The sequence below is a fragment of the Giraffa tippelskirchi genome, chromosome 11 (genome assembly GCF_054371585.1).
Source record: "Giraffa tippelskirchi isolate mGirTip1 chromosome 11, T2T-mGirTip1v1.2.pri, whole genome shotgun sequence".
Classification (NCBI taxonomy): Eukaryota; Metazoa; Chordata; class Mammalia; order Artiodactyla; family Giraffidae; genus Giraffa; species Giraffa tippelskirchi.
In genome coordinates, this window is record NC_137285.1 from 82,707,119 (window position 1) to 82,719,905 (window position 12,787).

The 12,787-nt window shown below is 37.0% G+C and overlaps 1 protein-coding gene across 3 annotated transcripts in view; it reads right to left on the bottom strand.

The window, feature by feature from the left end:
* Positions 1 to 5,766: 5,766 nt before the first annotated feature.
* Positions 5,767 to 12,787, bottom strand: part of DYNC2H1 (dynein cytoplasmic 2 heavy chain 1) — a 362,922-nt gene continuing 355,901 nt past the window's right edge. For all 3 annotated transcript variants that reach the window (XM_081541773.1, XM_081541771.1, XM_081541772.1), the window contains one exon: positions 5,767 to 6,022. In XM_081541773.1, coding sequence (XP_081397899.1) covers positions 5,864 to 6,022 — 159 coding nt within the window. In that variant the 3' untranslated portion in view covers positions 5,767 to 5,863. The remainder of the gene's footprint in view (positions 6,023 to 12,787) is intronic.

Sequence of the window (12,787 nt, forward strand, 5' to 3'; positions counted from 1 at the left end):
CACCACCTTATTTAGTTAGATGACTCCCCTTATAGGGAAAACTGTCCACAAGGAGCACATAAATAATGAAGCCGTTATTCTCTACCAAGTAACCCCAGGCAGTCTCACTTTGGAAAAATCCACAAAGATCTTGTGGATCAGATAAAGACCCGTTGTCTGGGGATAAATGACCCACAGGTAGCGCTTTCTTATGTCCTTGCAGCTCTCCTGTGGCCACCCAGAAAGTGGCCAGAAGTGCAACTGCCTTTGGAGGGAGGTAGGTTAATGTCTGGCTTTCACATGAGGAGTGCAGTCCCAAAGGTGCCCTGGCGTCACTGGAAATAGCTTTGTTTACAGCCGCTGCCCACCCAGGTGGGCCTGCCTCAGTCAGAGAGCTCAGGTCGTTAAGAGCTTCCAACTCAGGGTTCTCAGTTCAGTTTGAGAGTTTGAGTCTAGTCCTTGTTTCTGGAGGGACAGTCTGAGTCCTGTTCTATTTGTCTAAGCCACCAGTGGCTTTATATACTCCATCGAGGGTTTGTAGTCTCTCCTGATAAATGCAGTAAATGCAGTGCAGGGTGCAATGGTTCAGGGACGGCATCTACGCTTCAATAAGAGGACCAGCTGTTCCATGTTGCTGCTCCGCCTGCTGTGCCCACAAACACGTCTCAAGATGACAGTGGCCCTGTGCCCGGCAGAACAAGGGAGGGAATGAAGCGAGACAATGACATATTGATCATGTTCTGTGAAGAAGGCTCTTGGAAGTTGCCATACGATACCTGTGCTCACAATCTTTTGGCCAGAAGTGAGTCATATGGTCACACTTGAATCTAAGAGAAATGCGGAATTGGTTTCATTCTGAGTACCCAGTTAAACACTGTATTATGGCAATAGGGGAGAATGATAAGTAGCAGTCTCTGTCTAACATGGAAAGAGTTGTGATTAAAATTATAAACCAGTTAGCAAATGCAGCATTGTTAAGGATATAACAACTAAGGCAGAACCAGCTCTGTTCAACCAAATTCCCATTTTAATAACTGGTTGATATTTCAAATGGAAACAAAGCAACTTCCAAATCATATGGGTGTCATTGACTTTAATAAACATTCAGATTTTATATTTACGCTATGATATGATTCCATTATTCTTTCTGTGTGGTGGAAGTTGGTATCTTCATTGCCATATGAGCTTTCTACAAAACACAAACTTTATGTTATATTGTCTACCCTTACTTTGCTAACCAATAACTAGTCCCCTTTGAAAACAAGGAGCAATCAAAGATTATCTATTCATCCATCCTCCCGTCTCTGCTTTTCTCTTATTTTGTACTGATTTAAACTCTTTTGAAATGGTTTTCAAGAACCATTTTCCTTCAGGAAGAGGGAGGAGGATAAATTAGGCATAGAATAATCAGAAGTAATAAGACCAACACAGTACTTTGGTTGATACTTGTTTGTTTTTCCCCTTTTGTAAAAAAAAATGCTGATCATCATGTCTACATGTATGGAAATCACCAACATAAGTAGAGACATTTACTCTATCTCAACAGGCTCATTTTTTTTTTTCCCTTAGTTTGGGCTTATTTTTCTTGTTCTTCTACCAATGACTTAACTATTTGAATATGTTTTGTGTGAGAGATTTGCAGTATTAACATTTGGAAGAGCTTCAGATAAACTAACAGGTGAACTGGTTTGAACTTTTGGACCTTGACAGGTATACCTCTACTCCTTATAGCACAGATTCTCTGGTGCCAATCACAGAATCCACCTCATTCATGATATTAATTTTTCTCCTGGATGCAATGTTAGAAAATCTCAAATTCCCAATAAACAGTAAAGCATTTAGGAAGGTAGGACTATGAAGCAAAAATCAAACAACACAAACAAAAATCCAACCAGTCTCTATCCAACAAGTCTTATCATTTCCAAAGAATTTGGATTTAAAAACTACATATCCAAAGTAGTTTTCTTCATGGTTATATAGGGAAATTGAGGGGACCCTTGCTCAAATAGTTTTGGAACTTCTCTCTGAGATTTAAGGACTTTCGGATAGTCTTCAACTATCCTTAATGATGGGAAATACACATTCTTTGAGCACGAGTTTGATTTGGGGAACAATCTCAACTTGTAGACAAATCTGATAATTAAGTTGTCTGGAGGCGGTTTTAGTCATTGATCTAATAAATATGTATTGAGCTCCAATGTAAACAAACACCAGAAGTGTATGAAAAGTATACTTCCTACTCTCGAGATGCTTAACGTGTTCAGTTCAGTTCAGTCGCTCAGTCGTGTCTCTTTGCGACCCCATGAACTGCAGCACACCAGGCCTCCCTGTCCATGACCAACTCCCGGAGTCCACCCAAACCCATGTCCATTGAGTTGGTGATGCCATCCAACCGTCTCATCCTCTGTCGTCTCCTTCTGCTCCTGCCCTCAATCTTTCCCAGCATCAGGGTCTTTTCCAGTGAGTCAGCTCTTCGCATCAGGTGGCCAAAATATTGGAGTTTCAGCTTCAACATCAGTCCTTCCAACGAACAGCAAGAGGGCCAAAAACAAGGAGCAAGGTGGCTGATTTTGAGTCTAATATACTTCATTCTCTATGTTTCCGGTGTGTCCCCAGGGCCCTCTGCAGTCTTGTCCTGGGCATGTTTGGGAGTTTACTAGTCAGATCCCTTTGTACTCACACTTTCCTGAGGAGATGGGTGACAAGTAATAATTTATACACATTTTATTTTGGCAAATGGAAATGAGAGAATGGAAGTCAAATGTGAGAAACTCTTCCACGAGTCTGGAGTGATTCGGTCATTTCTGTTTTCTTACATCAGTCTTTACCTCTCTTTCAGGACTTACAGCAGAAAGTCTCAGAATAAAAAAAAAAAAACATTCAAAGATTTTTAACACTGTTAAACTCACAGTTTCTGCGCTTAAACTTTTATTTTTGAATGTGCAGGTGCTAAACATTACAAAAATTACATGATGAACAAAGGACTGATGGGAGGGAGTGCTGGCTTCTTCCTGAGCACATTTTTCTCTTACTTGGTTTTGCCCTTTCAATTCTGCCTTTATTTTCATTTCTGCTAATGTCTTCTTTCTAAAGATAGTTTTTGTTTTTTCTTATTTGCTTTGACTTTTCAATTCCACTTTTATTTTTCTTGTCATTCTGTGCTGGTCAGGATCTCTAAAGAATTTTGAATAGATGTAATAAGTTGTATTGTATTCATTTTAAAGAGAATGCTTCTATTTCCCCATTAAGAATGACTTTTGCTGCTTTTTTTTCCCCCATAGATATTCACTACCCATGAAAAGAACTTCCTTTCTATTCCTAGTTAACTGAGGTTTTTATTTTTAAAATCATTGTCCTAATTGGGCCATTCCAACATCTCTGAGTCCGGGAATCTAAAACTATTGTTTGTCGCTTCTACTGATGAGAATTTCAGTGTGTTTTTCTGAAGTTTCAGAGTTCCCATTCATTTAAAAAAAAAAAAAATTCTCCTGTACTGTTTTTGACCATACATTTTGTCATAATGCTAATGGCTTGCGTACACAACAAACCCATGCCTCTGAGCTGGGAAAGATTAAAATGGGACTGTAAAAGGACCGTGAAGGGTTTCACTGGTTTTGATATTAAAATTTTTTTAATTTCTTAAAAAAAATCTAAAGTAAACACCACAGCATGCTAATATTTGTTCATTTTGGAAGATCAATAATGTATTTTCTATCCTTTGTAACTTAAATTTTCAAAGTAAGTTTTCCAGAAAGAAAAGAAAAAGTTAATTAGCCCACTCTTGATAAGCTTTGATTAAACAACATATATAGAAGTAGAATTAGTTTCTCCATTCTCTGAAATTCTATAGCCCTTTGCTGGTATGTCACATAATGGATTTCATTGTACTGTAGTTTTTTTCTTTATGTATATCTTCTTTTTATGTATTATACATTAAATAAAATAATAGTAATATGACTGGAGAAGGAAATGGCAACCCACTGCAGTGTTCTTGCCTGGAGAATCCCAGGGACAGAGGAGCCTGGCGGGCTGCCATCTATGGGGTCATACAGAGCGGAACACAAGTGAAGCGACTTAGCAGCAGCAGTAGTAATATGACTATCATTAAAAGAATTTACAGAGATATTGTTTTTACCTCTCACTATCTTATCAGGGCTTAAATCTCTCAAAAGCAGGGGCAGCATATTCATCTTTGCATTCCTGGGATCTGGCCAATGTCTGGATCATGTTATTTTACTGCTCTGAGTATTGTAATTCACAAGGTTTGGAATGAGAAGATCGATTACAGGCCTTATGCTTCTTTGCTATTTCTTCAGTCATTTTATGCCTTGTCTTGAAGGCATTTTAGGAGTGAGCTTCCTCGGCTGATGGGAGGGGGCAAGGGCAGCTAGCGAGCCCTTCCATGCTTCCCTTTGAGCGCCCAGCTAGACCGCATTTCCCACAAGCCTGGAGAGCAGGTGCCGCCTGTGATTCAGTTCCCTCTAATGTAAACACAAGCTGTGAGTGACTTCCAGACACAGCCCACACAACCTCCCCTGTACACTCCTTCCTGCTTTTCCCTTTTCCATCTGCGTATTTAAAACTTCCAGCCATTGTAGAATTTTGCTGTTCCACAGAAACACAAGGGAAAGGCATGTACATGAGAAATTACAACTTTTCATCATTTAATTACTCTATTTGTAAAATTCTTATACTGGATTCTGTGCAATTATTCCCCATTTCTTTTGCATTACTTTGAGATGCTAGGTTATTTAACTAAAACATTATGCATCCTTCAATGTTTAAAAGACATTTTACATATATATATATGTATATATATGCATATATATAGGTAAAACCATGAAAGACTGAAACATTAATATGTCATTAAATAATCATGATACAAAAATGATAGCCAAAATATTAGATTCCTTAAATAAATATTTTAAAACTCTCATTAACTTAAAACATTAAATTTTTGAGCCACTAAAAGTGAACTGCCTCACAGAAATACTTAATACAGTAAGTCTTCTACATGTGAACCTTCAAGTTGCAAACTTTTAAAAAAGTGAACGTGCGTTGCATCAGCATGAGGCGTGCGTGAAGTTGCAACTTGCCCTCCGTCTCCTCTTGCTGATCATCCTTCAGCACTACTGTCTCCCACCTCCTCTTCCTCGTCAGTAACACAGCTTGCCTGTTCACTCGATGCCAGCCCCATATGCCAGCCATGATGGACTGCTGTACTTTTCAAGGTACTATAGTAATATTAAAAATGTCTTATTTTTTGTTTTTATGTATTATTTGTGTGAAAAGTATTATGAACCTATTACAGTACAGTACTATATATCAGATTGTGTCAGTTGGGTACCTGTGCTGTGGGCTTAGTTGCTCAGTCATGTCTTGACTCTTTTTGACCCCATGGCTGCCAGGCTCTGTCCATGAGATTCTCCAGGCAAGAATACTGGCATGGATTGCCATGCTCTCCTCCAGGGGATCTTCCCAACCCAGGAATTGAACCCACATCTGCCATGTTGCAGGAGGATTCTTTTACTGTCTGAGCCACCTGGGAAGCCCAAGAATACTGGAGTGGGTAGCCTAGGCTAACTTTGTTAGACTTATGAACCAACTGGACTTACAAACGCACTCTCAGAATGGAACTTGATTGTATGTAGGGGACTTACAGTATTATATGAGGAATATTCTATTCTAACAGCGACTTCATTAAGTTATTACTTGAAAAGGTACAAGGTGCTATCATTATCCATTAAAGTAAAAAGTTGATGAGATAAACAACACAAGACAACTATATGCTAATATTGTGAACCATGACTCATCACATGTTTTATTCAAAGCTTAATTAACAAATGTTCCTTCTTGCTAAGACAGCTTTTATTGTCATTAGGTTCTACTGATTTTTGAGAAATAGAGCCGCTCCACACTGAATCCACTGGTCTTGGTTGCCTCCACATGGAATGTTGATATTGATCACCACACGATCCCTTTCAGCACTTGTGTAAACAGGCAAAGATATGCACTCATCAGGGGAATATGGACCATATGCACCCTGTTTAAAAAGAATTAATTTTGCTTTAAAATACAGCAATACACTGTATTGAAGCAGATCATTAGATGACCAAAGATATAAAACCCTCCCAAATAATATGACTTATTTAACATTTTATTATAAAATGTTTAAAATAAAGATTATCATAATAAACCCCATCATTCAGCTGCAACAATTATCAATTCATTATATTTCATTTACAACCTTCCCCCAGCAACAAATATTACAGTATTTTGAACCAAATCCTGCACAAAAAATGTCAACTTAAATATTAAAATATGTCTATAAATAAAATATAAACAATCACAATATTATCACATAAAAATGTTACCAATAATTCCTTAATGTCACCTTATGTCCGTCATCTCATTACCCCTTACTTTTAAAAGACGTTTTCTAAGAGCAGCGGTTCAGACAGAGCCCTCATTTTGAGGTTTGCTGTGTCTCCTACATCTCCTAAATTTACAAGTCTTCCCTCCTTCATTCTTTGCAGTTTGTTTGCTAAAGCACTATACCAAAGAGTCTCCCATATTCTAACTTTTGTTGGCTACATCCCCATAGTATCATGTTCTTTTGCTCTCTTTATTCTTGTAAAGGGGATCTGGAGGTGAGTTCAGATTCAGATTCAATTTCTGGTAAAAACACTGCAGAGGTAGTAGTGTATACTTCAATCAATGGTACATATACACAATGGAATATTACTCAGCCATTAAAAAGAATACATTTGAATCGGTTCTATTGAGATGGATGAAACTGGAGCCCATTATACAGAGTGAAGTAAGCCAGAGAGAAAAACACCAATACAGTATACTAACGCATATATATGGAATTTGAAAGATGGTAACGATAAACCTATATGCGAGACAGAATAAGAGACACAGATGCATAGAACAATCTTATGGACTCTGAGGGAGAAGGTGAGGGTGGGACATTCTGGGAGAATAGCATTGAAACATGTATATTATCATATGTGAAACAGAACACCATTCCATGTTCGATGCATGAGACAAATGCTCAGGGCTGGGGCAATGGGATGACCCAGAGATGGGATGGGGAGGGAGGTGGGTGGGGGGTCCAGGAGGGGGAACACATGTAAACCCATGGCTGATTCATGTCAATGTATGGCAAAAACTATTACAATATTGTAAAGTAATTAGCCCCCAACTAAAATAAATAAATTTATTAAAAAAAAAAAAGAAACTAAGAAAAAAAAAAAGAAGCAAATAAAGTGTGGCTGTCTCTTTTTTTATTTATTTTTTTAGTTGAAGGATAGTTGTTTTGCAGAATTTGGCTGTTTTCTGTCAAACATCAACATGAATCAGCCACAGGAGTACATATGTCCCCTCCCTCTTTAAACTTTCTTGCACCTCCCTCCCCATCCAGCCCTCTAGGTTGATACAGAGCCCCTGTTTGAGTTCCCTGAAACATAAAGCAAATTCTCCTAGATATTAGGTACCATTGATGATGATATAAATCTTGTTTATATTTAAGATTACAAAATGATGATCTAATTACATTATTTCTTCTTCATTTCAAGACAGAAACATATCTATAAAGAGGAAATTCCACTTATCATATGATTACCAAGAGGGAGGAAAGGCTAGATAAACGCTATCTAATTTCCCTTTATTTATGTGCTTTTAAAACAATGAATTTTTTTCCTGTTATACTGAAAAGGTGACCAGTTCAGTTCAGTTGCTCAGTCGTGTCCAACTCTTTGCGACCCCATGAACTGCAGCACGCCAGGCCTCCCTGTCCATCACCAACTCCCAGAGTTCACCCAAACCCATGTTCATTGTGTCGGTGATGCCATCCAACCATCTCATTCTCTGTCGTTCCCTTCTCCTCCTGCCCCCAATCCTTCCCAGCGTTAGGGTCTTTTCCAATGAGTCAACTCTTCGCATGAGGTGGAGTTTCAGCTTCAACATCAGTCCTTCCAATGAACATCCAGGACTGATTTCCTTTAGGATGGACTGGTTGGATCTCCTTGCAGTCCGAGGGACTCTCAAGAGTCTTCTCCAACACCACAGTTCAAAAGCATCAATTCTTCGGCATTCAGCTTTCTTCACCGTCCAACTCTCACATCCATACATGACCACTGGAAAAACCATAGCCTTGACTAGACGGACCTTTGTTGGCAAAGTAATGTCTCTGCTTTTAAACATGCTATCTAGGTTGGTGATCAGTGACCACTTATTTTTGAAGTATCATTATGAACATATTCATATATTTAAACATATTCAATGTGTTTCAATGCAACGTAATCATTCTCTTATTGGTGTTCAAATTGTCAATCTTTGTGCTCATTAATTTGGCTCCTCAGGGTTTTGTTTTTACATGTACCTAAGTGAAGAAGAACTAAAGAGCCTCTTGATGAAAGTGAAAGAGGAGAGTGAAAAAGTTGGCTTAAAGCTCAACGTTCAGAAAACTAAGATCATGGCATCCAGTCCCATCATTTCATGGCAAATAGATGAGGAAACAGTGGAAACAGTGGCTGACTTTATTTTTTAGGGCTCCAAAATCACTACAGATCATGACTGCAGCCATGAAATTAAAAAGTGTTTGCTCCTTAGAAGAAAAGTTATGACCAACCTAGACAGCATATTAAAAAGCAGAGACATTACTTTGCCAACAAATGTCTGTCTAGTCAAAGCTCTGGTTTTTCCAGTAGTCATGTATGGATGTGAGAGTTGGAGCATAAAGAAGTCTGAGTGCAGAAGAATGAATGTTTTTGAACTGTGGTGCTGGAGAAGACTCTTGAGAGTCCCTTGGACTGCAAGTAGATCAAACCAGTCAATTCTAAAGGAAATCAGTCCTGGGTGTTCATTGGAAGGACTGATGATGAAGCTGAAGCTGCAATACTTTGGCCACCTGATGCGAACAGCTGACTCACTGGAAAAGACCCTGATGCTGGCAAAGAATGAAGGCAGGAGAACGGGACGACAGAGGATGAGATGGTTGGATGGCATCACCAACTCGATGGACATGAGTTTGAGCAAGCTTCGGGAGTTGGTGATGGACAGGGAGGCCTGGCGTGCTGCAGTCCATGGGGTCTCAAAGAGTCAGGCATGACTGAACTGACTCATTTATGTCCCTAGTTATCTTCAATAGCTTTGTTTCCGTCTAGTGTCTCAAGATACTGTAAGTTCATCTTGTTTATCTGCTGTCTCAGAAATAAAGGACAGTCAGAGGATCCGTGGATCCTTTAATGAAAAATGGTGCCTGCATGCATGCTCAGTTGCTAAGTCCTGTCCAACTCTTTGCAACACCATATAGCCCGCCAGGCTCCTCTGTCCATAAGATTTTTTCCAGGCAGGAATACTGGAGTGGGTTGTCATTTCCTCCTTCAGGGGACCATCTGCACCCAGGGATCATACCTGCATCTCCTGAGTTGGTAGGTGATTCTTTACTGCTGAGCCATCTGGGATGGTACTAGGGACCATAATCTGGTGCTAGAAATGATCTATCATTCTCCTTCTAGGGTTTTCAGTGACTGAAGCTCAGAAATATGTATTTTTTAAAGAAAATCATCAGAAGTTTATAATAATTCCAGTTCAAACTTAGGATTAATGTTATTTATTGAATTTATATAATTTTATTTATTTATTTTTTTCATGTCATTATACAGATTTTATTAGCTACCAATATACAGAATATTATAAAATTACCAATGTAAAATTATTTTATACCATTCATTATTTACTTTTTTTTTTTTTCCTGGTACTCTCTTGCTTTTTTTTTTTTAAATAAATTTATTTATTTTAGTTGGGGTAATTACTTTACAATATTGTAGTGGTTTTTGCCATACATTGACATGAATCAGCCATGGGTTTACATGTGTTCCCCATCCTGAACCCCCCTCCCACCTCCCTCCCCATCCCATCCCTCTGGGTCATCCCATTGCCCCAGCCCTGAGCATTTGTCTCATGCATTGAACCTGGAATGGTGTTCTGTTTCACATATGCTAATACACATGTTTCAATGCTATTCTCTCAGAACGTCCCACCCTCACCTTCTCCCTCAGAGTCCATAAGACTGTTCTATGCATCTGTGTCTCTTATTCTGTCTCGCATATAGGGTTATCAACTGATTCAAATGTATTTTTTAATGGCTGAGTAATATTCCATTGTGTATATGTACCACAGCTTCCTTATCAAATATATAATTTTATTTAAAGTACAGATTATTTTTTAGAGTTAGAATGAAACATAAGACAAAGTCGGACTCATTTTAGAATTTTACAAATGATAAATTAGAAACTAATGGAGAATTTTTCATGGCAACTTAGTTAAGCAAGTGGCAAAGTTGTCACAGGTAGTATGATTGGAAAAAAAATATTGGCATTTGAATATTAGCTTGTCTAGGAGCTCCTGACCCTACAGAGTAGATTATTCTCTGAGTATCAGTTTCCCTATCATAAAAGGGACATAAACAACACTTGAATCCAAGAAGTATTTAGGAGTTGAAAATATTACTTATCCACATATCTTCAAATCTTAGAACTACATATGCATACATTTTCTTTAATTCTTACTAATTCTAAAATCAATTTGAGAAAAGTCCCAGCTTTTTTACCATCTGCTACATGTCATGGATGGTGCTAGGATAGAGAGAAATAAAAATATTTTTTCCTTCATGAAAAAATTTAAAACATTCTATTTTTAAGAATAGTGAGTATTATATGGAATTCTGATTATCTTTTCTAAGCCTCATCTCTATTCCTCAAACAAACATGAAAATAATGTTCTAACTTTTCTAAGTCCTTGACACAAATCAGTTAAATCCCTTTAAAACTCATTTATTCCTAAAATTCCTAAACTATATATCATGAGAAATTTATACGAGAAAATGTCTTCTTTATGAAGAATCATTATCTAAATAGATAAAAAGACCATCTGCCTTGAATCTTTCTAATTTTTTCTCTATGTTTGTATTGATGATTCTGTCAGTTTGTCATCCACTCATTTACCAGCATTTATGTGCTAATGTTGTCCCTGGAATTATAAAGGTTAAGAATTTCAATATTTATTCAAATAGGGAAAAGAATAATTACCTTTGAAACTTAAAATTTAGTTTAGGAAACAGTGTACACATCAAATATTTGGAATACAATCTCTGGAAAAATTAGCACTTTACAAAATCAAAATAAACTACTACTCTGGGATATATTAACCTAACAAGGATTAATGGAGAGAATGAATCCTGAGTGGGGCCTCAGAAAAAATATGGAATTTGGAGTAAAGAGAATTTTCAACCATTATGCCTAATCTCTTCCCTCTTCTCCAATTCCGCTTAAATGGCAAAGCTTTAGGATTCAGAAATTCCTGTAACTTTCATAACACCTTAGCCATTCCTAAAGTTAATAAGCTAGTGCAGGCTTTCTTTTGCCTTTAAATTCTTCACCAAAGAGCAGACAAATGTTACATATTTGTTGAGCTGAAATGATATGAAATTGTGAATGCCTATTTATGATCCCAGGAAAGGTCTTAAATTATCTTTCTCTGCCACCTGATATTTGCTTTGCTTCACATAACTTCTATGGTCAAAAATGAAAATAAAACATCACATTGAAATGTTTTATAATGCTACCACTTTCTATTCAGAAGATTTCTCTATATCTCTTCATTTTAAGCCAAGCAATTTTCTCTTTAAATCAAGAATCTAAGAATAATGCTAAGTTGATTCTTTGAATATTCACTATCAATTTACTAGTGTTTGTATATATTTCCAAATCCTTCCAAATCTGCTTTTGGTTGTGGGCGTTATGTTTGAGTGAGTGTACAAATCTCCCCAGCAAAAACCTGCAGTGTTTTAAAAGCAAAGTACCACAGTTGCTTCTTAACATTTAACTTCTCAAAATCTTGTAAATGGTAAATGTTAAAACCTCCTGTAAAAAAGGTAACTGGACTTGCTCTTAGGTAACCAATAAATAAATGATCAAAGTAATAGAGCTAAGTGCTTGGTCATTCTCATTCAGCATATCTTATGCAGACAGAAGTTTCATAAATGTTGTTAACTGAATTAAATTCTTGTGGCACAACTCCCTCTTTAATATGTTTATCTTAATAGAAAAAGCATAAGACCCTGCTGGGCAGAAATATTTGGGTGAAACAAAAATTTTATTTATTATTAATAAATATACTAAGAGCTCAATGCAAAAAAAGAGATATATTAGAAGGACTTCAAATATTTCATATTATATTACATGTAAACAAGTTAGTTTGAAATTATTAAAATTAAACATATAAAAACCTATATATTGTGATTACTCACACTCATGCCTAGGCCCCAGGGAAAGTGACTTAAAAGTATATATGTACCGCAAATAGAAGGCAACATGCTAATAAGTGAAAGAAGCTGTTTACAAAGTCAAATGGTGATATTAGGTATCACTAAGCCAACAAACCAAAGAAAATAACAAAATAAAATAACACCAGAGAACAAAAAAAAACGCCATATTAACCCCAGGTGAATTATGATAACTATTTTGCCAGTATCAATTCAAATTTCACTATAATAAAACATGTGAGGGCAAACTTCACATGATGAGAAATAGCTTTATGCATAAGGTCCAACTTATTTATGCATAAGGTCTAACTAGCTTCTTCTATTATGAACCAAGTCAATGAACAGCTATTCACTTTAGAAAAGAAGATGTGAGGAAATCAGAAGTTTAATGGACATAAAAGTGGCATTATGAGTAATGCAACCCTGAAAAAAATAATTATTTCAGAACAGGAAATTAAACAACCTGCCAACAATAAA